This window comes from Physeter macrocephalus, chromosome 4, assembly GCF_002837175.3.
Source record: "Physeter macrocephalus isolate SW-GA chromosome 4, ASM283717v5, whole genome shotgun sequence".
Lineage (NCBI taxonomy): Eukaryota > Metazoa > Chordata > Mammalia > Artiodactyla > Physeteridae > Physeter > Physeter macrocephalus.
Genome location: NC_041217.1, coordinates 142,289,716 through 142,316,323, shown reverse-complemented (window position 1 = coordinate 142,316,323; position 26,608 = coordinate 142,289,716). Strand labels below are relative to the sequence as shown.

General features: G+C 37.2%; 1 protein-coding gene across 1 annotated transcript in view; it reads right to left on the bottom strand.

Annotated features, from left to right (window-relative positions):
• The window catches only part of FAF1 (Fas associated factor 1), a 534,086-nt gene that overhangs the window by 162,094 nt on the left and 345,384 nt on the right, over positions 1-26,608 (bottom strand). Inside the window, exon 9 of the mRNA XM_024119653.3 lies at positions 757-852. Within this exon, the coding sequence (XP_023975421.1) occupies positions 757-852 (96 nt within the window). The remainder of the gene's footprint in view (positions 1-756; positions 853-26,608) is intronic.

Below are 26,608 nucleotides of genomic sequence, written 5' to 3'. Positions count from 1 at the left end.
ACAGGCTCCGGATGCGCAGGCTCAGAGGCCATGGCTCATGGGCCCAGCCGCTCCACGGCACGTGGGATCCTCCCAGACCGGGGCACGAACCCATGGTCCCCTGCATCGGCAGGCGGACTCTCAACCACCGCGCCACCAGGGAAGCCCAAGATACTGTCTTTTAATATAGTTCAGACCCACAAAGACACATGTAGGCATATCACATACATAAACATGTTCAATCTCCTTGCCCCTCTTTGTTTCTACAGCACCCTGTATGTACTGCCATCACTGCATTTATTACATTAAGTCATTATTATTGGTTTACTAATTTATCACCTTTGACTGAGCACCTTGGTATAGGTACATTGTTATTCATCTTTGTTACCTAGTATTGAGGACAATGCCTGGCTCACAGAAGGTGCTCCAACTCAATGAGTTAAAGGACCTTCAGGATGAATCCTAATAAATGTACTCAACTATATGGTCAGCAGCAAAGGAAATTCCTTTGTTAACCTGACAGTTCTAAGTAAAAATTATTTCAACCAATCCACCCAAATTCTGTCTGTTTGAAACATGAAACTTACAGAACAAGAAGGAGCACATTAGCAATAATCTCACATGGAAAGTTTCTGCCTTTAAGAATTTACTGAGACTTTATTCACGCTACATTAACTTTATCTATTCACTGCTGTGGCAGATAAAAAAGAATAGGAAGTGGGCATGTGAGTGGAGGATAGGCCTTCTGTTCAATGAAAAGCAAGCAAACAGGCTTACCTCTTCGGATTGCTCCCGGGTCTGTGCAGGTGAAGATCTTCTTCCCACTGTAAGTCGATGGCACGGATAAGAGAGCCCTGATTCAGCAAGACACATCTGCAAAAGGTAGAATCCATCATTTGTAAACAAAATGAAGTCATATTTCACAAAAAAATTTTACTTTTCAGATATTTTCTATTATTTCTGAAGCAAGATTAGAAAGTTCACTCTAGTAGCCTAGGCATTACATTCAAAGGAAGACTTTGAAAATTTTTCCATATATGGATGTTACAACAGCAAGGCTATTTTTCATTAGACAATAGACTGGAGCTCCAGGAAACTGTAACAAGCTTAAAATAAAGCTAATCATATACACCTCCCCACCCCAGCATGTCTGTTACTTTTCTGATTAGTAGAATAACACCTCCATTTCCCAATTCCCAGGGCAGTACTTTATAAATCTATTTTGAAGGGTACTTGGAAGCGTGTTTGCCGAAGGCATTAAAAAAAAAACACATTTCTATACATGGTAACAATGCCATTTATGCTCTAATCAATATTAATCCACAATTTCAGATCATTAGAGCTGATGAGTCTATAATATATGTAAAGCACCTAGCACAGTACCTGGCACACAGACATTCAGTTTTATTACCATTATGATCTAAAACGCTAACCAAGTTTAGCCAAAACAATGAAAGTAATATATATTTATTTCTATTGAATTTTATTTTGGGTCTGATATTAAATAACTATTTTGAGATTTAAATTAAATTTAGGAAAATATGAATGCATGTCACTTTTGTCTGCATAAAAGAATTAAAACAATATTAAACAGCCAAAAGACGGTATTTTTCTTTGGTGTTAGTAAAATGACCCACGTTTAATGTAATGATGATATACAGTGAAGTTCCTTTTATTATTATTAGAAACAAAATAGGGTATCCACTAGCACACTGAAAGCATTCATTGTAACTTTGGGGGAGGTGTGAATTAAATTGATATATGAGGAAACCCAAATATTTGTAAATTCATAGGGACCAGACAATAGTGGGCCAGTCCTAACTACAATTCAAACGTGTTATAATTAGGCTAATTATCTGAAGACAAATACTGGAATGGAAAATGCAAATGTCACCTAAATATCCAGGTATTTTCAATCATGTGTGGTGTGTGCTTTCATATAGATTATACAGATAAAAATCATGAGTTTTTTTGTTATCTTTCCTTTAGTCTCATTAGAGGTTTCTGTTTGTTTGCTTTTGCACCTAGATATTTTGGCATTGTACTTTACAAATGCTAGAAGGCCTGATTAATAAAATAAATAAATAAAAGCAAAACTGCAATGACTGTCATTTCTATTCAATCATATCTATCAAAATAATTGTCACAATTAGCTCAATTTATTTCATTTCAGTACAAATAAAAGCAAAGCTAAGCTGGATAAGAAGCATAGGCAAAATTTCAAGACACGCTGCCTTCATTTTTTCATTTGAAAAAAGTTCTCCTCCCTCACTCTGAAATCCTCTGGTAATGAAATGGTAATGATGGTAAATGTCACTGACAATCAGAAGCAGTGTAGTATAATGGAAAGAGAACTGGAAGAGCCAGAAAAATCTCAATTTAAGTACCACCTAGCTTCCTGATCTTGGAAAAGTCATTTCTCTGTTCTAAGCTAGAGTTCCCTCTTCTATTAATTGAGGTGAGTAATCCCTGCCCTAACTACCTCGATGGACTTTTGAAAGGGTTACAAAGAATAAGATAAGAAAAGATGGCTTTGAAACTATACTGAAATAGGCAGAAGAGCTGTTATCACTCCAATGGTCATTATTTTTAGGACCTGGCAAAGAGGAATGGTGATTAACTTCCACTGTGACTATCTCTGCATACAGACCAATCGTAAATTAAAAGAGGACATATTTTAGGAGGAGCTGGACGAAGGTGCTCACTAAAAGTACATGGTACTACAAATGGGCTGGCTCTTTAATGGGCTTGTCTCCACAGTTATCAATATTAACCTTCCCCACAGCTACTAAAATTCCTGAAGATAAGAGGACAGTGGCCAGCACTTTCTCCTTAGTCTATAGCTGAACAAGTAGGTCTCACTCAACACTGAGGAAATTAAAGGGTCAAGAATTTCTATGTGCCCGGCATTGATTAAATATAAGGCATAGTGTCTGTTTTAAGGGAACAGATATACCAGTCGGGGAGACAAGAGATACACATAGGAACAGAGACAGAAAAAGGTATACAAATGAGTCAAGCTGGGATTAATTATATAACAGTCTCAGTAGAGCTGGGGACCCCTTGGAAGGGACAATAGTTACTTACAGAGTGATTTCAAGAAGTTAGGGCTACAGTAAAGGTTTGCTGGGACTCATGACCAAAGCTATAACAGATGTGAAGTCAGAAGGCGGAGGTTCCAGGCTGGCTAAAGCACTCAACGACAATGGGCAAAATCACTTAGAATTTCTGTACTTCAGTTTTCTTACTTAGAAAATGATGTAATACAATTGTTCTATTTCTCTCACAGAGTTGGTATGAAGAGCCAATAATATAATGTATGTGAAATCAAATCATTATGTAATTGTAAATAACCAGTATCATTATCATTGGAGTATTTATTTTTCAAGAAATTAGAAAAAGAAATTTCTAGGTTTGTTTGACTAGAAATTTGCAGGTTTGTTTGACTTTATAGTTGAAAATTTACATTTAGATTTACATACATCATATTAGTTAATTAACCTCTATATAATGGTAATCTTTCAATCACAAGATTGCTTTAACCTACTTTTTCACCAACCTCTCCCAATCCTTAAGTATCCAGAAGATTATACCCCCAGGTGTGCAGCAAGTATGTAGAATTAAACAGTAAAATAAAGGAATCTTGACTTTATCCTATATTGAATTTTTGAACCCATTCTGAATCTCTGCATCTGCCATGATGGGAAGTCAAAGAATTAAGTCTAATATAGCCAGAAAAAAACTGAATAAAGAGTTGAAATAGGGCTTCCCTGGTGGCGCAGTGGTTGAGAGTCCGCCTGCCGATGCAGGGGACACAGGTTCGTGCCCCGGTCCGGGAAGATCCCACATGCCGCGGAGCGGCTGGGCCCCTGAGTCATGGCCGCTGAGCCTGCGCGTCCGGAGCCTGTGCTCCGCAACGGGAGAGGCCACAACAGTGAGAGGCCCGCGTACCGCAAAAAAAAAAAGAAAAAAAGAGTTGAAATAGATTTTGAAATGAGTCACAGTCCTTCACTGTACTAGGTTAAAGCAGTTTTTCCCCAGAAAGTAACACTGAGTTATACTCTTTCGTTACCTCCTTGAACTTGCATACTTAAACACATTGGTGGGATGGAAAAATTTGTAAACTGGTAATCTCTAGGAACAGAAATACTCAATAAAGCCTTTCTATGTAAAGAACAATGATCCCCATTTGAGCGAATGCCATAAATTTAAGCTTGAACTTATACTGGAAATAAACACAGATCTTGGCTATGTAATGAATAAGAATACAGATAATATTTGTAACTGAAAAGTGGAGAGGACAAAAAAACCTGTTAAGTCTAGCTTAACACTGCAGAAGGTTCTATGAGGGCAAGAACGGGGCCTGTCTAGTTCTCTCCTAAGCTTATTATTCAGAAAATTGTTAACAATCCCTACAGTTGAGTGAAAAAAGAAAAATATCTCTGAGATTAAAATAAATGGCTTTAATGTACATGGAAATCAGATATGAGTATTATGAAACCTAAAAAATATAAATTGTAGGAGAGACATAGAATCAAAGAAATTCCATAAGACACTTATATACCTAAAATACCAAAATATAAGATTAGGTCTTATCTAAAATTCTTTCTCCAAAAAGGTTACCTTATATTTGTGTTTACAAAGGTTCTCATATTACAGAGTGCTCCCTCAAATACTTTAATTTTAACTACAATAGACTGTTTGGGAAAAACAAATTAGCCTGAAATAACCCTTCCCCTCTCCTGTCAATGATGCTTCAGGTGCTTACAGAGCTCATCTGTCAGAATTGGTTAATAAAGGAGACAAGGATATTTAACACCAATTTCATGATTATTCTTAGAGGTATAATCTCACAACTGCAAGTGTTGGAAGTCCTTATAAATAGGCCTTTAAAAGATATTTTGAATAATGTCTTGGGAAGATGATGAATATACACCTATAAGACAGATGAAACTAAACAAATAAAAAAACAAAAAAACCATAGCTGCCCTAATGATACATAACAGAGATAGTATTAGACTAGTACTTTCTCACAGGGTTGGGATAAGCCTGAGCTAATACGTGTAAAGCATTAAGAACAATGCCTAGCCCACAGTAGATGCTCAACAAATGCTTTTTGTTATTCTGTGAATGAGTACCTGTGGCTTGGGATAAAATGACCAGTGAGAACATAACAGTGATTCAAAATAATGCTAAATTAATGAATTAATTTGACAAGTATATATTCTACTACATTAACACACAAAGCTTATATATTTTAAACTGTTCAACAAACTCCTCTTTACAAAAATAAGCAATTTTACGGTATTTACATTTTAAAAATAAGACCACATTTTTAAGCATGATAGCCACAGTAGGCAAGAATTCAGGCTGATTCTTCTTGTCAGCTGATGACTGAAAGTGTAACAGGGAAGAACAAATGTGACTCCATATTGGATCCGTTTCTTTTACTTTAACCTCTGTATTCTAACTGCTTTTTCTACAAGTTAGGAATGTTGCCTATAGCCTGAAAATATACATGATAGCCCATTCTCAAGGCTCTGACCTTCAAACGTATAAAACTTTTCCATTCATATACAGATAAAAAGCTGCAGAACAGAAAATAACATTTGTCTTGTTGGAGGTTTACAGGAACACTGTGACTGGACCTATCTATGTGGACAGCTGCAAGAGCAAAGGATTCCGGCACTACGAAGTTTGCAACAACCAACAACACCCCTCCCCTTTTAATATAAAAGAAGCCTGAATTCTAACTCAGGTAAGATGGTTCTTTGGGACACTAGTACACCATCTTCTCGGTCTGCTGGCTTTCCAAATGAAGTCACTATTCCTTGCCTCAGCAACTCGATTTATTGGCCTGTCATGTGGTGAGCAGTATGAGCTTGGACTCAGTACCATAAGGATGTCAAATTTGTTTTTAAATTAGACTTGAAGAGGGCTTCCCTGGTGGTGCAGTGGTTAAGAATCTGCCTGCCAATTCAGGGGACATGGGTTCGAGCCCTGGCCCGGGAAGATCCCACATGCCGCGGAACAACTAAGCCTGTGTGCCACAACTACTGAGCCTGAGCTCTAGAGCCCGCAAGCCACAACTACTGAGCCCGCAAGCCACAACTACTGAAGCCTGCATACCTAGAGTCCGTGCTCCACAAGAAGAGAAGCCACCGCAGTGAGAAGCCTGCACTGCAACAAAGAGTAGCCTCCGCTCGCTGCAACTAGAGAAAAGCCCATGTGCAGCAACAAAGACCCAACACAGCCAAAAATAAATAAATAAATAGATAAATTTATTAAAAAAAAAATTAGACTTGAAGAAAAATGACCAAAATCAAGTAAATCTGCAGTGTTAATAAATAATCTGAGGAAAATGCAGGCACTTAAAAAATTCTTGTGGATTTGTTAAAAGCAACTCTTTCTATTTAATAACAGGAGACAGGTGAATGTAGTAGCATGGACCTTTTGAATTAATAATACATATTTAAAATTCATCTATGTCTTTTCATGAATTGAGAGCTCATTTCTTTTTAGTGGGGAATAATATCCCATTGTCTGGATGTACCAGTTTATTTCTCCGTTCACCTACTGAAGGACATCTAGGTTGCTTCCAGGTTATGGCAATTATGAATAAAGCTTCTATAAACATCTGTGTATAGGCTTTTGGGTGAACATAAGTTTTCGACTCCCTTGCGTAAATACCAAGGAGCACAATTGCTAGATCATATGGTAAGAGTATATTTATTTTTGTAAGAAACTGCCAAACTGTCTTCTAAGTGGCTGAACCATTTTGCATTCCCACCAGCAACAAATGAGAATTCCTGTTGCTCTACATCCTCACCGGCATTTGGTGCTGTCAGTGTGCTGGATTTTGGCCATTCTAATAAGTGTGTAGTGGTATATCACTGTTATTTTAATTCGCATTTCCTGATGACATGTGATGTAACATCTTTTCCTATGGTTTTTTGTCATTTGTGTATATTCTCTGGTGAGGTGTCTCCTGAGGTCTTTGGCCCATTTTTTTAACTAAGTTGTTTGTTTTCTTGTTGAGTTTTAAGAGTCCTTTGTATATTTTGGATAACAGTCCCTTATCAAATGTATCTTTTGTAGATGTTTTCCCCCAGTCTGTGGCTTGTCTTCTAATTCTCTTGAAAGCAAGGACTTTTAAAGTCAGAGTGTCCTGAGTTCAAATTCACTTTGGCTAGTCACTGTTCTACTATTTACTCCAATCAATATTTTATATCTCAAAGCTCAGTTTCTTCATCTATAAAAATGTTTAATATTACCTCTCCTAACAGGCTTTCTGTGAGACTGGCTTAAAGAATACATTTGCCACACAGTAGATATTCCAACAGTTAGTGAATACTCTTAAAATCTGCTTGAAGTTTTTTTCTTTTCTTCTTATAGAAAGTATTTAGTATTTTCTTAGGAAGACATTAACTATGCCAATGATTCTCAAAGTGTGGTCTATAAACACAAGGCTCTTAAGAACATTTTCGGGGTTCCACAAAGTCAAAATAATTTTCTAAATAAATACTTATATAGTATTTGACTTTTTCATTGTTTTTTACACTGATGGTAAAAAAGCAATGGTGGGCAAAACTGCTGGTACCTTAGCACAAACCAAAATAGTGACACCATATTGTGTTAAAGTCTCCAGTGCCATGTACTCACTGTAAAAATGCCAATTTCACTTAAGAATGTCGCTGTTGAATGGGCAAAAATTATTACCTTTAATTAAACTTGACTCTTGAGCACATGCCTTTTAATATTCTATGTGACAACTGGGAAGTATGCATAAAGCACTCACACTGCACAGCAGAGAATTAAGGTTGTGCTGAGGGAAAAGCACCTATATAATTGAGTTGTGTTCTGAACCAGTTACTTTTTCCATGGAACACTATTATTACTTAAATGACTGGCAGACAAACTATGGTTATTCAGATTTAGGTATTTGACAGGATTCTCCTCCAAAATGAATGAAGCAAGCTTGTTACTTCAAGGCACAAGTCTGGAAGTATTAATTGCCAATGACAAAATTTGAGTTTTCAAAATTAAAAATTAGGGGCTTCCCTGGTGGCGCAGTGGTTGAGAATCCGCCTGCCGATGCAGGGGACATGGGTTCGTGCCCCGGTCCGGGAAGATCCCACATGCCGCGGAGCGGCTGGGCCCGTGAGCCATGGCCGCTGAGCCTGTGCGCCCGGAGCCTGTGCTCCACAATGGGAGAGGCCACAACAGTGAGAGGCCCACGTACCACAGACACACACACAAAACCACAAAACAAAACAAAATTAAAATTTTGGAAAACCATCAGCCACCACGGACTCAATAGCTCCCTAATGCTTAAAGACTTTTCTAATGAGATCGGAGGTGATATTAGCAGAAGTGATTTTTTGGTATTATATAATGAAATCTTTCAACATTAGAAAATCTGTATAACTCAGAGGACCAATACTCTCCAAATAACAATGAATGCATGACGTTGTAAAATCAGGCATGGGTAAAGGATCTACTCAAAGTGCAAGACAGACCAAGGGATATTGCTGTAACAAAGTACAAAAAGTACATTGATATGGCTCCAGATTCCACATTGAAACCAGCCTTTAGAAAACTATCACTTGTCAGTTTAGTATCAAAGAAGAATATTCACAATTATCTGAAAAGACTATTAAAATACTCCTCACTTTTCCAACTACAGATCTGTGTGAGGACAGGGTTTCTTCATATATGTCAACAAAAACAACATATCAGAACAGGCTGAATTCAGAAGATATGAGAATACAACTGTCTTCAATTAAGCCGGACGTTAAGGAGATATGTAAAAGTGTAAAACATCACTCTACTCACTAATTTTCTTTTTTGGAAAATAGAGTTACTTTCCATAAAGAAATGCTATTTATATTAACATATAATCAATTTGTTATTATCGTAAACATTTAATTTTTCTCAATATTAATCTTGAATATGACAAATGTCAGTAGATATAATCCACATAAACCAAAGCTCTTTGGCGTCTTGATGACTTTTTAAGAGTACAAAAGGATCCTGAGACCAAAAAGCTGTGAACTGCTGGAGTATGCAATGTGTGCAGATGAAACCAATTTTCATAAATAATAATGGCAATTATTTGAAACAACTGAGAAGCCTCCAAAGCACATTCTTCTATGAAGTTTGAGAATCTTCTCAATGTTTCCTCTTACATAATTTCCTTAGAAACAAATTAAAATGAAATACCAAAACAATGTGCAAAAGACAACTCCTGTAAACCATCATAATTGATCACTGGCTATCTCTGACAAGTATTATTACTTTAGGCTTGGTCCTCAGGGTGTTTATTAGGGCCTTCTCAGTAATGCTTTCTCTAAACATATGGATTAGCTCTTAAAAGTATTTTTATTTTGTAGCCAAATTTTAGCCTTTTCCCAAATACACACTTGTAGCCTGTCTTTATTCCTCACTGTTAATGACACATTAAGACATTTTAAAAGTATTGAACAAGTATTTAGGAGACCAGGTTATGGGACCTTGAGCCAGTCATCAGGAGAATTAACATTCTCTTTTGTAAAATATGGGAGCAACCCACATGGATGACCTCTGAGATCCCTTCCAACTCTAATGGACTGTGATCTTAATAAATCACTAAGAAAATTCAGTTCAGTCACCTGCAGGATCCTCACCCTGCATGGGACACACTTAGTAACACAAACTAACAGTTCTGAAAGTATAGCTTTACTATGTGTATCTTTAAAAAATCAGTTTGTAAAATACAATTCCCTTGTGTTTCAAAAAGAACATTAATAAAAGAAAGTTTTTTTACAACCATGTTTTTCAAGCTTGTCATCATCTTGACACCAGCATAATTAATTCCATCCAGGTTTGGGAATGCTATTGGGCACCAGCATTGAATACAATCAACACAATATGAAGAATATATAGGGGCTTCCCTGGTGGTGCAGTGGTTAAGAATCTGCCTGCCAGTGCAGGGGACACGGGTTCGATCCCTGGTCTGGGAAGATCCCACATGCCACAGAGCAACTAAGCCTGCGTGCCACAACTACTGAGGCCCATGCACTTAGAGCCCGTGCTCCACAACAGGAGAGGACACTGCAATGAAAAGCTCCCGCACTGCAACAAAGAGCAGCCCCCGCTTGCCACAACTAGAGAAAGCCTGCGCACAGCAACAAAGACCCAACGCAGCCAATAAATAAATAAATAATAAAAAAAGAAATAATGTTTTAAAATATATATATATACATACCACATATACACACACACACACAATCACTAAGTATTGCTTTACTGAGGTAAAACTGATCTACAATAACTACACATATTTTGAAGAGTATCATTTGATAAGTTTTGAAATACGTATATTTACCCATGAAACCACTCAGTAGTTTTAAAAATATTTTTTAACTAATTGCTATTATTGAGAGTTTAATATGTTTAATATGTACTGGTATTGTGCAAATTGCTTTATATGCATTACTCCACTTAGTTCTCACAATAACCCTGCCAGATAGGTATTATTATAATCCCCTTTTTAAAGATGAGGATACTAAGCCTTACATAGATTAAGAAGCTTGCCCAAGGTCACACAGATACTGAGTAGGAAACCAAAATTAAACTCAGGCAGTCTTATCTCAGAGCCATTTAAAAAGAATTCAATCAAACAACTATTAAGGCCCTACTATATGTTGTCTTATGGTCTGATAAACAATAATTACTTTCTTTGGCTTAATTAAAACAGCTACTCCTAGATACCATCAATTTGCCAGGTACTATATATTAAGTGCTTAACATATGTCTACCCTACATGATGATCCTACAAATTAAAGACAATCATGATTGTATAAATCATAAAACAGCCTTAGAGAGGTAGAATAATTTATGTAAGATCAATCAACCACTAAGTGGAAAAGCAGATTTTACTCCAAAGGCCATGGAGTTTTCAACTACATCATGTTTCTGAGCAACACGAAGCCTTTTTACGGAGCCCCGAAGATGACGGCTGGATCACCCCTTTAAAATTTTCAGAAGCTCACTGCTTAGCTAGACAGATTATTAAGGTAGTTTTAAGCAAAACTGAATCATGAGGCTGAAGTTTCATTTACTGCCAACCAGAGTGCAAATCAAAAAAGCTTATTTATTCACAATCCAAGCTTTTTTTTTTTTTTAAATCACTTATGTGCTAGAAAAGTCACAGAGCTTTTAATTTGTGGCAGGTTGAAGCAAGCTTATTAAGAATGTTAGTTACCAAGTGCACCTCCACTTGTCTGGACTAGCCCACTGTCACATTCTTGTAGCAGGGTTAAATAGCAGTTTAGTCACCTCATAAAAAAACACACTGTTAAAAAGGAAGTGACTAATAATAATCTGGAACCAATAGAATATCATAAGAGATGTATAAGTCAAGATCAATTATCTACAAAACTCCTGTGTAAATAGCTAAAATACTGTGTCCTCTGTCTGGCCTTGCTGTGTTATAGTGCCCAATTGATTTGACAAGTTGGTAAGGTTTAATGAAACAAACCAACAGTAACAAATTCTGAGGTTTTTTTGTTATGTACATAAACATGAATGTTATCATACAAGAAAGCAGAGTTGGAAGAAGCAAGGATGGCTTCCTACAGATGGCTTCATTTTAGACTCATAAGATACTAGAGTCAGAAGGGTCCTTAGAATTCATCAATTGTTGGCATCCCAGGCAGGAGACCACAGATCTTGAAGCTTAACTGAGTTAAGTGTTGCTGCCATACACTCCCTGTCAAGCATCCCCAGCTCCATTCCAAACTAGCACTGAGAATCTCCAGAGGGAAATGTATCAGCAGCCTATTCTTTAACTTATTCTATCAGGAGTCCCATCATCCTTAACAGATTCCAAATGAAAGGCAGTTTCTTCTCACAAGATCTAGTCTAATCCTCGCATTTAACAGGGAGAGAAACTGAGATGTAGAGAGGTAAAATTGTTTGCCCCAAGTCACATATCTGCTTAATGACAGCATAAACATATTCTCTTGACTCGTATCCTACATCTTTCTACTAAATAATGTTAACTGTGTTCTTCAGACGTTATAGTTAGTTGTAAAATAGTAACTTTCTTGATTTAATGACCTCAAATTTCTAAAAAATGTTAGGAAATACATATGAAAATAATCAAAAATGCTTCTGACTTGTTCTTTTGTTTGTTTCTTTTAATCTGCTGGGGAGCTTCAGAACAAGGAGAATCACCTGATGCTACTTTTCCACATTATGATTGCCCACCTTCATGCTTCTCTGCACTTGGTCCAACATTACCTTGAGTTATTTCTATCAAAAAAAAAAAAGGATGCTCAACACAAAAGTTTTTTAAAAAAATCTTCTATTGCATCCTAGCCCCTAAAACCAGATTACACTATAGGGAGATAAAAAGTTGCCCACTGCAACAGAATTAGATGTATTTTTATAAACTAAATATATAGATAATAACAGCATCCTTGAATCCTACTATTGATTCTAATGAGTACACTTAGAAGAGTATCTGAAATACTTCAGAATACTAGAATACTACTGAAGAGCATTAAATTATGCAAGAAATACTGCCCTATTAGACCAGACTGATGCTGCCTAGTGGCATAGTCTTTCCCACACCTATTTAGCAAAAATGGTCAGGTTTACTTGCATAAAGATAGTAGCACAGGCAAGCAGACAAGTTGTTATTTGCAAGGCAACTTTAAGCCGAAGAAGCTATTTCAACTGAATCAAGAGTTCTGTTTTAAAGTCAACCATTTTGCACAGAGGCCAATTATCCATGTTGAGAATTAAAATGGTACTGGTTTCTCAATTTCTGTCTCTACTGCTTTATGTTATTTAATTGCTTATGAGCACCCTCTGGTGGAGGGCAGAAGGGAGAAAATAAGATATTGAATATATTGCTTCTAACCCACAAGACTGATGAAGGGGAGAAAGTAATCGCAAACATGTGCAGATTTCTCTTGACTTTGCCCTTCTTCCCTATAATTACTTCATAATTTAGAGTTATTTGCTGAATAAGCTATACTAACCATATCGTTACTCAGAGTCTATAACTTAGCCATTCAATAAACATTTATTAAGTTCCTATTATATGCCAGGTACTTGGATGCAGAAAACCTGGCCTAGGATCCTAGTTTTGATATTTAATGTCATTTCCCAGGTAAGTCGCTTGACCTCGTAAGATTTCAGTTTCGTCATATGAGAGATAAGAATAATATCTTGGTTGACAATATTAAAAGATGATAAATAAAAAGGTGCCTAGAATAGTGGACTTAGTTAATTTCGCAATTTGAAACACACACACACACAACTTAATCTTTGGCTCTTTGACAGAAGGAAGGACTATCATGTAGGTGTTTCCAGATGCAATGAACAATTATTTGTCTTTTAAGAAATTTAAGCCTACTCACAGATATAGGGAACAAGCTAGGGGTTACCAATGGGGAGGGGGAGGGGTGATTTAGGGGTGAGGGAGTGAGAGATACAAACTATTGGGTGTAAGATAGGCTCAAGGATGTGCTGTACAATGCATGGAATATAGCTGCTATTTTGTTTTGTAATAATTGTGAATGGAAAGTAACCTTTAAAATTGTATAAAAATTAAAAAAAATTTTTTTTAAAGAATTTAAGCCTAGATGCCAATATTGGTATTGGTTAAGTGTTTATTGGTATAAGCTAAGTGTTTTATACCTTATGCTTTATACCTTATTGGTATAAGTTAAGTGTTTTACACCTTATGACAACTATATTTAACTTAGTTAATATGTATTCTGAAACATACACAGAGCAACCAAATACATTACTTAATCTTTTCCACACCAAAGACATCCAGATGTTGACCAATACTTAGTAAAATATTTTTTTCCTAGGTGAACAAAGTTTATTTAGATGTTTCTCATCTCTTCTCAAGAGCTTATATGACATTCTTATAAGTGCCACCCAGTGGAGAGTATGTTTATTTAGATATATTTTGGCTCTCAGTTTGTCTAAGAGCTCATCTCTGACATTCACTCTCTGCTTACGACTGGGATTTTTAAAAGTATATGTTATAAGTGATGTCCAAAAGTAGAACTTTCTACAAGTTTGCCATTTAACTCCGATGAGGTGAACTTAACCGAGACTGAGAGATAGGAAAACAGATTGTTGGGGGTAGAGAAAAGTCACTGCTGCAGTGATTTTAGGAGACCAGTTAAGCCTACTGAGAACTTTCAGCTTAAATACACTTAACTAGCCTATAAGCTACTTCTCGTCTGTCACCACCATTAGAGCAAAGCAAGTATTGTTCTTTTATGTCTTAAGGCTGCATGGTGCCTTTTTCTGACTTTCTCCCATCAATGCTGCCTGTGATATGATTCCACGTGTTTAAAAATATTTGTGGCTAATATATGGGAAGAGCACTGTACATAGATGAAAGGACCTGGGTAAAAATCCTAAATCTGCCTCTTACTAAAGTGATTTCTGGACTTCCCTGGTGACACAGTGGTTAAGAATCCGCCTGCAAATGCAGGGGACATGGGTTCGATCCCTGGTCTGGGAAGATCCCACATGCCGCGGAGCAACTAAGCCCGTGCACCACAACTACTGAGACTGCACTCTAGAGCCCACAAGCCACAACTACTGAGCCCGCACGCCACAACTACTGAAGCCCACGCGCCTAGAGCCCGTGATCCGTGACAAGAGAAGCCACTGCAATGAGAAGCCCGCGCACCACAACGAAAAGTAGCCCCTGTTCACCACAACTAGAGAAAACCCGCGTACAGCAACGAAGACCCAATGCAGCCAAAAATAAGTAAATTAAAAAAAATAAAGTGATCTCCAAATTCTTTTCTCTCACTCTGAACCAACTTTTTTTTTTTTTTTTTTTTTTTTGTAGGCGGGCGGCCCACCGCCGTGGCCTCCCCCGTCGCGGAGCGCAGGCTCCGGGCGCGCATGGCCTCTCCCGTCGCGGAGCGCAGGCTCCGGACGCGCAGGCCCAGCGGCCATGGCCCACGGGCCCAGCCTCTCCACGGCATGCGGGATCCTCCCGGACCGGGGCACGAACCTGTGTCCCCTGCATCGGCAGGCGGACTCCCAACCACTGCGCCACCAGGGAAGCCCTGAACCAACTTTTCAAGGCTGTAACATGGCCTACCTTTCCAGCTGTTATCCTTCACTAATTTTTATACTGTATACAGGTTTGTTTGCTCATTGATCCAAAAATATGCGTTGCACTTGTCTACTCCCAGGCTTTTGCTCATGCCACTACTCTCGCCTGGGTTCCTCTCCCCATTCTTCTCCACCTGTCCACCTCATAGGTTTGTTAGGATTATTTGAGAAAAGTAAGTAAAAGCACTTCTTTAAAACTCAGCTCAGTCTCCTCATGAAAACCTTCTATAACCTCCCCAACCTCAAAATAGTTTCTGTTCTCTAAAACACCTGGTGTCTTTTGGCAGTCAGTCATACCTAGTGACACTTGGACAAATCTTCCACAAACAAACATCTTTCAGTCAGCTTGTTACTTGAGGGGCGTACCAGAATCACAGTGGGAGCTGGGTAAAAGAAGACAGTGGAGATTTTAGAGACAGAGGTCTTGCATGGGGAGGTCAGGGCCCGGGTTGAAGGCACTGAAGCCTGGTTCAGGAATTGGACTCAACCAAGTGGAAAAGCCAAATATCTAGGGATCAAAACACTGCCACTCTACATTGGTGGAAGTCTGCCCAGAGCATAGCCCTGTGTGATATTTCTGTCACTGGGGAAGAGGCAGTCCCAAGAAAGGCAGTGACACTGCTTCAGTGGGTAAAATAGATCAGGGAACCTGCTGTTCTAGAAGGTGAGGGAGTAAGGAAATATCCTACTGAATAAGGAAGGAATCTCATCGCCCCAAACGTACCCTATGTCTCCTGAATCATTTGTACAGGGGACAAGGAAATTTCTAGAAAAAAGTGTGTCACTGTAAGGCGAATTCTTTGGTAATCAGGTGTCACTATACTTGCTTGGAGAGGTATATAAGCAGAATGATTATGAACTTGACTCCAAAGCTACACTGCCAGTGTTTGAAATCCTAGCTCTGTATGACTCTGGATAACTCTCCTATCTTCTCAGTGCCTTAATTCCCTCCTCTGTAATGTTTCTAAGTCAAAATACTGTTGTGAGACAAACTAGTGAATATAACAAAAAAAGAAGTAGACTCACAGATACAGAGAACCAGTGGTCACTCGTTGTGGGGGGCAGGGGGAGGAACAAACTATCAGGTGTCAGATGGGCTCAAGAATGTACTGTACAACATGGGGAATATAACCAATATTTTGTAATAACTGTAAACGGAAAGCAACCATAACAAATTGTATAAAAATTAAAAACATTAAAAAAAAGTTGTGAGGATTATCGTTTATATGTATATATTATACATATGTAGATAAATATAGGTAAAGATATACAGAGATATATGGTCGATGGTAAGGATTTTGCTATATAATTCTGAGTAAAAGACAAACAGATGGTACTAAATTTGTTTTAAGTAAAGTGCAAAATATACTATTCATTCACTTAAATAATCGTTTCTGAGCATCTACTATGTGTCAAGAACTCAGCTGAGCGCCAAGGACACTGCCAATAGAGAACAGAGTTTCTACTTTGTGAAGTTAATAGCTTTCTAGGCTACAGGTTTGTGAATGAATTGAAGACCATGTTAGCTCTATTTTATTCTGCTATACCTAATCCTTGTTAACCCCTAAATGAGAATGCACTTGGCCTAGTTTGCTACAGTCCCATTCTACAGAAAAGAAAAATGAAGCTCATATTTTCACACAGGATCTCAGAGTTAATAAACAGAGCAGTCAGGACTAACATATGTTGACTCCTAGCTTTTTAAAAAAATGACATCACCTCCACCTTAAATGTGAGCCAACCTGGCAATCTTGTTAAGCCTCTGATACATTGGGTGGAGGATAATGGTAAAGGTGAATTATGAACAAATTTAAAAAGTCTCTAGATGTCATTAGATCACCTGAAATCATAACTCTAGAAAGGCAATGAAAGAAAGATAGCAACTTATGCTGCAAAATCTCATCTGTTTCTTTGCACAGTTAGCTTCTACAGACTGGAAATTTATAAAGACAAATCATACTATAACTTTTCTATAGCTTGTATAGACTGGAAATTTATAAAGAAAAATCATACTATAACTTTCCTATACTTTTTTTTTAAGGACATTGTGATTATTAGCACATCCATCATGGGGTACAGGAGTGGTAATACATGTGCCACAGATTTACCATCTCTGTTTTCTGGAAGAAGTTCTTTCAAACCAACCTCACAAATTTCAAGAGACACTTTCTTAATAAAACCCTCTGTGCAAAAGTTCTTAGAAACCCATTCTTCGGTCACCGTCAAGTATTACATTATATTTTATATATACACTTCTCTTTCATTTTTCAGTCCAACAAATTTTAGATGTGAATAAAACCTACAGAGAAAATCATTAATTGAAATCCAAAGAAACATCATTATGGAATATGTAAGTTAGAAACAAGAAAGACTAAACAGGACCAGGAATCAAACTGGCAGTAGGAAAGCTTAAAACAATCATGGTTTAAAAAAAGAAGAAAGGAAGATACGAAAGCAATCAAATAATAGTTATGACAAAGAAAATTATCCAGCATAAGTTTCCAACTTCTGTTGCAAGGTCTCATCTGTTTCTCTGCACAGTTCGCTTCTATAGACTGGAAAGTTATAAAGAAAAATCATACTATAACTTTTCTATACTTCTTAGGTTAGGTAAACACAGTCATTATGTCTTTGAATTATTTTTTAAGTAAACTAAAGTCTACTTTAAAAATACCGCTGACAAGGAAAATGACAATGGATGGTGTTTGAAGAACAGATTGAAAAAGATTTATCAAATCTTCCCTGGGTCCTACTCCACTCAAGAAGCATAGTGCTGTTATACCTCTCCAAGGAAGCATATGCAGCAGTGTTGATATGATGACTTGCATTTCATTCAGCTCATTCATATGTATTATTCTGTTTTATATGGGCAAGTCCAATATACTGAACACCTCTCAAAGTATCTGAAAACCAAACTTTCAAGCTATTTTTGTGCTAATTGTGAAAGTATCCTTTCCCAGAAGATAATTTTCTATAGACGATTTGAGATTTCACACCATAATGGCTTACCAAAACAAGAAGCATGAAAAAAAAAGGTTGATACCAAAACTACCACTAAAAAAAAACCCCAAAAAGAAACCATGTGTTAACCTAAAAGACAAATGAATGTCTTCCAGAAATTTATATTTCATGATAATAATTATTGTTATTGTTTAATTAGGCTCCATGAAAATACCTCTTGAAAGGTATTCAGCAGTTTATGTTAAATGGGTGAAAAATCTATCTTGGGTCCAGTGTGTTCAGGTTATAAAAGCACCAGTGCTTATTTTATCTCCCCACAAAGTGTTGCTGAGATAATTACTGCTGACAGCTTTATTCAAGGTTCATTTCACTTTTTCTGCTATTTTTCTCTGGTTAGAAGTTCAACAGAGCCCATGGGAAGCCACACCCCTCACACCTGTTAGGCGTCTTCATGTTACGGAGGGCCAGTATGGACATGTCACTTCAAATTAGCATTGTACCAGGGCGCTAACTGTGACAATTACTTATCACAGGTTTAACTAAAAAAAAAAAAAAAAAAAAAAAAAAAGTTTCTAATTCAACCACAAAAACAGTGTCACAGAGTGTAATTTAAACCTGTAAAAGCAGGTTGCATAAAAAACGTTCAGAGAGCAGCAGCAAAGGTTCCCAGGGTCGAGTTTTGGGCTATATCTGAATTATGCAGGAATGCTCTGCAACTGAACATTTCCTTTAAAACAAAACCAAACCAAAAAGGTAAACAAGGAAAAGCCAGCAATTATACTTTAACAGCAAGCAATGGTGATGAGTGGGCCTCTCTAAGTTTTCTTCATATTTCTCTCCCAAGCTTTAATATTTTATTCATTTTGCTAATTCTTTTGTGTCACGTAACTAAATCAATAATGAAATTTCCAGCTAAAGCAAAGCAGCTACTTCTAGATTTACCAAAGGAAAGACAAAGCTCTAGAACTTGGCAGGAAAGAACACTCTCTCCAAATATTTGTGTTTTTTTTTCCACTTGCAAACCAGAAAATTATCATTAGAGAGGGCAGACGTTAACTCAAAAGGAAAAAGGAAAAACCTCACACTTCTTAAACGTGTTTCAAGCTGGTTATTATAAGTCTCTCTGTTTCGAGTGCAAAATAATCTCAGAATTAGGCCACCTCTGAAAGACCTGGGATGGCTGGAGGTGGTTAACACGGACTGCTGTGAGGCTAATTGTGGATCCTGAGTTAATTACTCTCTCCTGACAGGGGATTTTAAAAATAAATAAAATGGTCATTTACTCAGTTTTTACTTCAATTTGGACTTAAGGAAACACCACATGATGATGCCTAAGCTCTGGACACTTCATTATTTGTTGCTGTTATTTAGATGAAGCAAGTCTGGGAAATAAGTATGTCCACATCATAATCAATGCTAACGTGTGCTAACAAAACAACAGCGAATGGCTCTGTACTTGCCACAGCGTGTGCACGATTTGATTCACAAATGCCCAGCGTCTGTTACCTGGGCAGAGTTAAAAGGGATTCAGTGTTGCTTCGCACACACATAAACGCACCCACACGCGCATGCATGCACGCATATAAACATCAACAACCTGGCTGGAGAATGCAAGCCAAAGCTCATGGAGACTTCTTTGGAAAAGAATCTGGAAGCATTAAACACTCATGGAAAGCAAAGGACAAAATAATGATGCTGAGCAGGAATTCAACAGAAGAAATCAGTTGCTAATTTTTAGGAAATCACATCTATTGGTGAATCCATAGTAATTTTGGTATGGCAACATAATTTCAATATCTTAACAGTTCCAGAAATTTAAAAACCATCATATACATGAATGATGCAGTAGAAATACAGAATTTTTCTCAATCTGAAATACAGAAGGGGTATCTTATGCAGGAAAAAAAAACACAACAAAAAAAACCCTCATATTTTTCTTCATTTTTGTAACATTTGGAAAGTCATTTATTAACAAAAGCATATGAAGTCAACCTAGGAAATATTGATCATAAGAACCCAAGATCTTATCAAAACAAGCCCTTTGCCTTATTCTATAATCACAACATATTCACAGAGAATCAAGACAAAATCTTTGGTTAGAAAGGTGTTTTTTACTTCAAGCTGGGTCCTCATTTTAAGTCTGATGAAGAGGTACTGTTAGTGGAAAAACCTCATTATTTCAGAGAGCTACTGTATTAATCAATGGTGGCTTCAGCTCATCATAATCACAGAGCCTTCAAATCTACAAGGATACATCTCAAGCCTGTTTTGTATGTGTAAAGAGTACCAACCAGCCATTTGGCACATATCTAGTCAATAGTGGGATGCCATTTACCCCACAACACTGTGGAACTCTTTGGACAGCAAACATAGGAGCTCTGAATATTTTTCCAGCAGCATCTAATTCCTTGGCAAACTCAGGCAGTTATGCTAACAGCTTTGGTCTCAGCACATGGACATAATGCTGCTGGGCATCTTGGCATGGGTTTTCCTCCTGGGAAAAATAGAGTCTGAATTAACTACACAAAGTTAGGCACAGCAGCATAAGTGGGTGCTATCTAGAAACTAGAAAGAACTTCACCTTTCTAGTTAATCAATGCCTGGCCCACCCAAGCCAAGTGATTTTTCTCCTTCTGTTCAACTCCTATACCCTTATTGTGAACCTCTAGAATTCTTGGTTTGTGGTCCTTTTAACTTTGTTTGTGTCTGTGTTTAGGTCCTAAAGTCCTTGAGGACACAGCTTGGATCTTATATTCTCATTTTCAGCCCCCATAGGGCTTAGTAGGTTGCTTTGATGGGCCAGCCACATAATAAATGTTTACTGCTTTAATTTAAATGGGTACTTCCCTAGACAAAATAAAATACAAAAGATACTTGTAATTTTCTAGAGGAATACATAGTCTACCTGGGGAGGCGGTTGTGCCTGGAAATTATTCCACAGTGAGGTAAGAAATACTAAAAACTATCATCAGAGTACTATTTTATTGACCTCTGGGTTTGAGTGAAAAGTATAAGGCTCAAAAGGATTCTGACATAAGATAGGCTAAACTTAATTCAGTAGTCACTGATGACTTGAAACAACTAGTCAAAATAAGTAAAATACAGACCACTCAAATTCAACATCAATATAATTTGAACTTACACATTTTCATTTTTTGAAAGGCACATTAGTTTCATTTCATATTTAATGTTTCTCTATAATTATCTTTCCATTCTAATATATTACATCTCTGTGTACTACACAAGAATTAGGGTAATTCAAACGTCATTTAAACTCTACTTTGTAAGACATGATGGCTCTCAAATTTATGAGGATGCATTATATAGCTAATAAAAATGCTTTCAGATTGGTAGAGAAACTATCCAGTAATGTGTACTATACATCAAAATACTCTAACACTTAATTTAAAATAATGTCTCCTATAAAAATAATAGTATACCAGCATTATTTTACTATTATATTTTTTAGGACTCACACTCAGATAAATACAAGAACCAATAAGTAATCCCTCTATTATACATGTGCATATGTTTACTTACTGGTTCACTGGTTCTTGTACACAAACAAGCTGACACACACACACACACACACATCAATAATATTTTGTATTACAAAAATAGGAAAATCCTCAAATTCAATAATCTTTAAAAAAAATTTGACACATGATAAAATAATGCTCCTTTCCTGAGTCAAGCATGTCTTTTGTGCACAGATTCATACCTGTAGCACTTATTTATGTCAATGCCAAAAAAATTATTGTAAAATGAAACCATGCTAAAGTGTTAATTCTCCAAAACAGGCAGTAATCATTTTTGTGTGCTAATTATAAGTCCTAATTTTCAAAAAACTAATCAACATGTAACTTTGAGCTAAAAAAATGTACTGAAAAGCACTATAGTTAAAAAAAAAAAAGAACCTTTAATGTGAGTATAAAAAAACTAAAAAGTAAAAATTTTTCTCCAGAGGCTAGGAATAAATCATTTTATACAAAATTATTTTGAGCAACATATAGTAAAAATGTTAGAAAAGCCAAACAAAACAAAATCTCTAGAGATTGCTCAGCAAAATGAAAGCAAGAAATGATCTGAGAATTAAGGAAAGTTTTATTTTTTAAAGAACACTAGGAAGGTTGTCATTCAGGAGTTTTTTATTATTTGAAATTTACCTACTTTTAGTTGATCCATTTCATTTGCTGAAGATTTATGTATTAGAATTGTATATAGTATTGGAAAAGTTTAGAGTTAAGGGAAACCTTGGAGTCTAGGGTAGGGAAGATGATGGAAAGGGAAAGGATTCCAATATTTATTGAGCAACTACTATGCACTAGACACTTTAAATTCATCTCCCTACTCCTCATTAACATAAGGGCTCTATGAGGTAGGCATAATTAGCCCCATTTCAGGAAACAGAAGTCCTAAGAGGCTATATGCTCCTGATATGGTTGAGATTTAGTTTTAATTAAAGATGTTCTGATTCTAGAATCTATATCTGTTCACTCATATGAAAGAAACAAACTTTTATTCAGCAAAGCAATCAATATTCATGAACTCATTTAATCCTAAAACTGTTAATATTGCCACATGACAGATGAAAACACAGGCTTAGCAAAATTAGTAAATATGTCTAAAGCTACTTTTAGATCTATTATACATGGTCATATGCATATTTTCTAATATAACTCGTTTGTCTGCTTAGAAAACCAACATTCAGAGGACTTATGACTTTTCCAAAGTAAAAAAGGTGGCAAGTTACAGAGGGAAGACTATGAGGGAGGTCTACCGGTTTCTATACACCACACTTTTTCCATTCTTTGTCATTCAAGATACACATTTCACCAAAACTTAATCCAAGAGCCTCCTAAATGATGTCATATAAACTCTTCTCCAGCAAAAAAGACATTCAAAGCTATGTGACAAGACCAAAATAATGTTACCCAAACTTGACCTTCTCCAATTTCCTAACACTAAAACCTTTACCCAGTTATGGCCTGGGAGAAAATAATACCATGCTGTAGCCAGTCTTTGGTGAAGTCTGCTAGGAAAGAAGGATAATGAAAGTATCTCCTTGCTTTGCTAACTCAGGAGGTATTCACCAAGGTTGGTTTCTTGGAGCTTAATAACGAGTAGGCTGCCACTTTGGACACATACAGGAAGCTAGGGAACAAGTGGCAGTGATCAACTCTCTACTAGAGTTGGATATCTTTGGGGATACCATGAGGAGAGGGGAATTTGGCTCCCCTGGGGAGCCTTGGATATTATCGCTGTGTATGTCTGGGAGCAGTGGTAGTCACAATTGGGCAAAACTGGGAGGTAGCGTAGAGCTTCTTCTACACTCTATCCCTGTTCCCCAAATCCTCTTCTAGGATCTGGTTCTCTCCTTCATCATCCTCGACGTGGTAACTCCATACTGTACCCTAGGCTCCACATCCTAGGCTCATTAATATTATCTTCTCCTATACCATGACCCTGCTGCTCTTACCATCTCCCAACTGTACTGAATCTTATCTGTGTTGAGTTTCATCTCCTCAGTGCCTCAAGTATCAACTAACTCAATAGAGGCACCAAGCCTGAACCAGCCCATATCAAGTAAAGAGCACTTGAAGACTTGGCTAGATTTATATTCATTCATTTTAACTCTGGCATTTGAGGGACAATGTTCCACTTTGAATGTAATTTGGAAACTTTCAGAATTTTTAACTTTCAGGTTAAAAAAATTCTTACAGATCAAAGCACAAATGGCATTGCACTGGTATAGCCAACCAGAAAGGCCAGGTGGCTCCATGGCAGGCATTCTGGTAGACAAGTCAGTCTAGTCCAGACTCCGTGACTTTCTAACTTTCTAGTGTTCTTGCCAAAGTCCTTTACCTCTCTGAACCTCAGTTTCTTTACTTGTAAGAGAAAACAATAACCCTTCTGCCTGATTAAAAAGATTATGAAAGAACAATGAGTTAGTTCATGTGAAATGACTTTAAAAACTGAAAAACAGATGACTGATTTTATTCCTTCAACATTTGCTAGGCTCATCCTATGTACTATATAACATGAGCATTAGCATATCTTTAACTTTTTGTATGTGTTCACCTTGGTTACCTTACAAGACCTCAAAGTAAAACTCAAATGTCATATAGTAAGCAGATGTGCAATAAAAACATCGAACTGTTAAGTTGATCTTGATGACACATTAAGAACCCTAACGAGCTAAAGTCAAATGCATTGTAACTCCCCCCTCTATATAGCACCAGGATCCTGCAGCTGACCTCAGTCTTAATAATAGTAATAGACGGAATCCACTATACAACATGAATTTGACCCTACGCATCTTCCCATACTTTAAAATCTGACCATTCCTCCTTTCTCTTGGTCACTCTTCTCCTCTAATCACCCTGTCAGTAAATCTCAAGTATCTGCTATATGTCTATGGATAGAGAGATTAAAAAGAATAGTATCCCTGCCTTTGAAGGGTTCACAATAAGTAGTGAAATGTACTTGTACATAAGAAGTGTAAATAACTAATTTTACCAATGTGGTTAAGTCCCTTAGTATGTGCTTTGGGAAGAAATGTCTAACTTTGCCTGAGGACTTCAAGAGAAAATGTCACAAAGGAGTACCAGCTGAATCTTAAAAGGATGATATGATTAAGGAGTAGACCAAGAGGAGTACAAGCACTTTAGAAGAGAAGGAATATGATATCAGCAATGGCAAAATGGCAAGAAAGAAGGTAACACATCTAATAAACAAGAAGTTTAGTGTTGCTGGAGGGCAGGTAAGGTGGAAAAGCGTGAGGGACACAGGTAGAAGGAAAAGCATAGGTCAGATCATGCAGAGTCATATATGCCCCATTAACGAGCTTAGATATCATCCTGTAAGCAATGGGAAACCATAGAGTGATTTGAACTAAGGGAGTAATATGATGCAAATGCGTTTAATAAAGATAACTATACTGAAGAAGGGAGGATGGACTAAGGGAAGAGAGGAAGATCTTGAACAGGGAAACCAAGGGAAAATGATGACAGTCTGAACTATGGCAGGAATGATGGAATGACTGGAACCAGATCAACAAACCAAAAGAATGAGAAATGAAACCACAATAATTTTTGCCATTTGTTTGCATAATCTTAGTATCACAACAAAATTTAATAATTTTAATCTTCAGTAGCAAGAATCTATCTGCTTGGGTATAAATAATACCAGTTCCTTACACTTCTTTAGTGTGCTGTATTTTAGGGTGTACTTCCACATATGTTATCTTTTTTATTTTTAACATCTTTATTGGAGTATAATTGCTTTACAATGGTGTCTTAGTTTCTGCTTTACAACAAAGTGAATCAGTTATACATATACACATGTTCCCATATCTCTTCCCTCGAGTCCCCCTCCCTCCCACCCTCCCTATTCCACCCCTCTAGGTGGTCACAAAGCACCGAGCTGATCTCCCTGTTCTAAGCGGCTGCTTCCCACTAGCTATCTATCCTACGTTTGGTAGTGTATATATGTCCATGCCACTCTCTCACTTTGTCACAGCCTACCCTTCCCCCTCCCCACATCCTCAAGTCCATTCTCTAGTAGGGCTGCGTCTCCATTCCCGTCTTACCCTAGGTTCATCATGACCTTTTTTTTTTTTTCCCCTTAGATTCCATATATATGTGTTAGCTTATGGTATTTGTTTTTCTCTTTCTGACTTACTTCACTCTGTATGACAGACTCTAGGTCCATCCACCTCACTACAAATAACTCAATTTCGTTTCTTTTTATGGCTGAGTAATATTCCATTGTATATATGTGCCACATCTTCTTTATCCATTCCTCTGTTGATGGACACTTAGGTTGCTTCCATGTCCTGGCTATTGTAAATAGAGCTGCAATGAACATTTTGGTACATGACTCTTTTTGAATTATGGTTTTCTCAGGGTATATGCCCAGTAGTGTGAATGCTGGGTCGTATGGTAGTTCTATTTGTAGTTTTTTAAGGAACCTCCATACTGTTCTCCATAGTGGCTGTATCAATTTACATTCCCACCAGCAGTGCAAGAGTGTTCCCTTTTCTCCAAACCCTCGCCAGGATTTATGTTTCTAGATTTTTTAATGATGGCCATTCTGACCAGTGTGAGATGATAGCTCATTGTAGTTTTGATTTGCATTTCTCTAATGATTAATGATGTTCAGCATTCTTTCATATGTTTGTTGGCAATCTGTATATCTTCTTTGGAGAAATGTCTATTTAGGTCTTCTGCCCATTTTTGGACTGGGTTGTTTGTTTTTTTGATATTGAGCTGCACAGAGCTGCTTCTAATTTTGGAGATTAATCCTTTGTCAGTTGCTTCACTTGCAAATATTTTCTCCCATTCTGAGGGGTGTCTTTTGGTCTTGTTTCTGGTTTCCTTTGCTGTGAAAAAGCTTTTAAGTTTCATTAGGTCCCATTTGTTTATTTTTGTTTTTATTTCCATTTCTCTAGGAGGTGGGTCAAAAAGGATCTTGATGTGATTTATGTAACAGAGTGTTCTGCCTATGTTTTCCTCTAAGA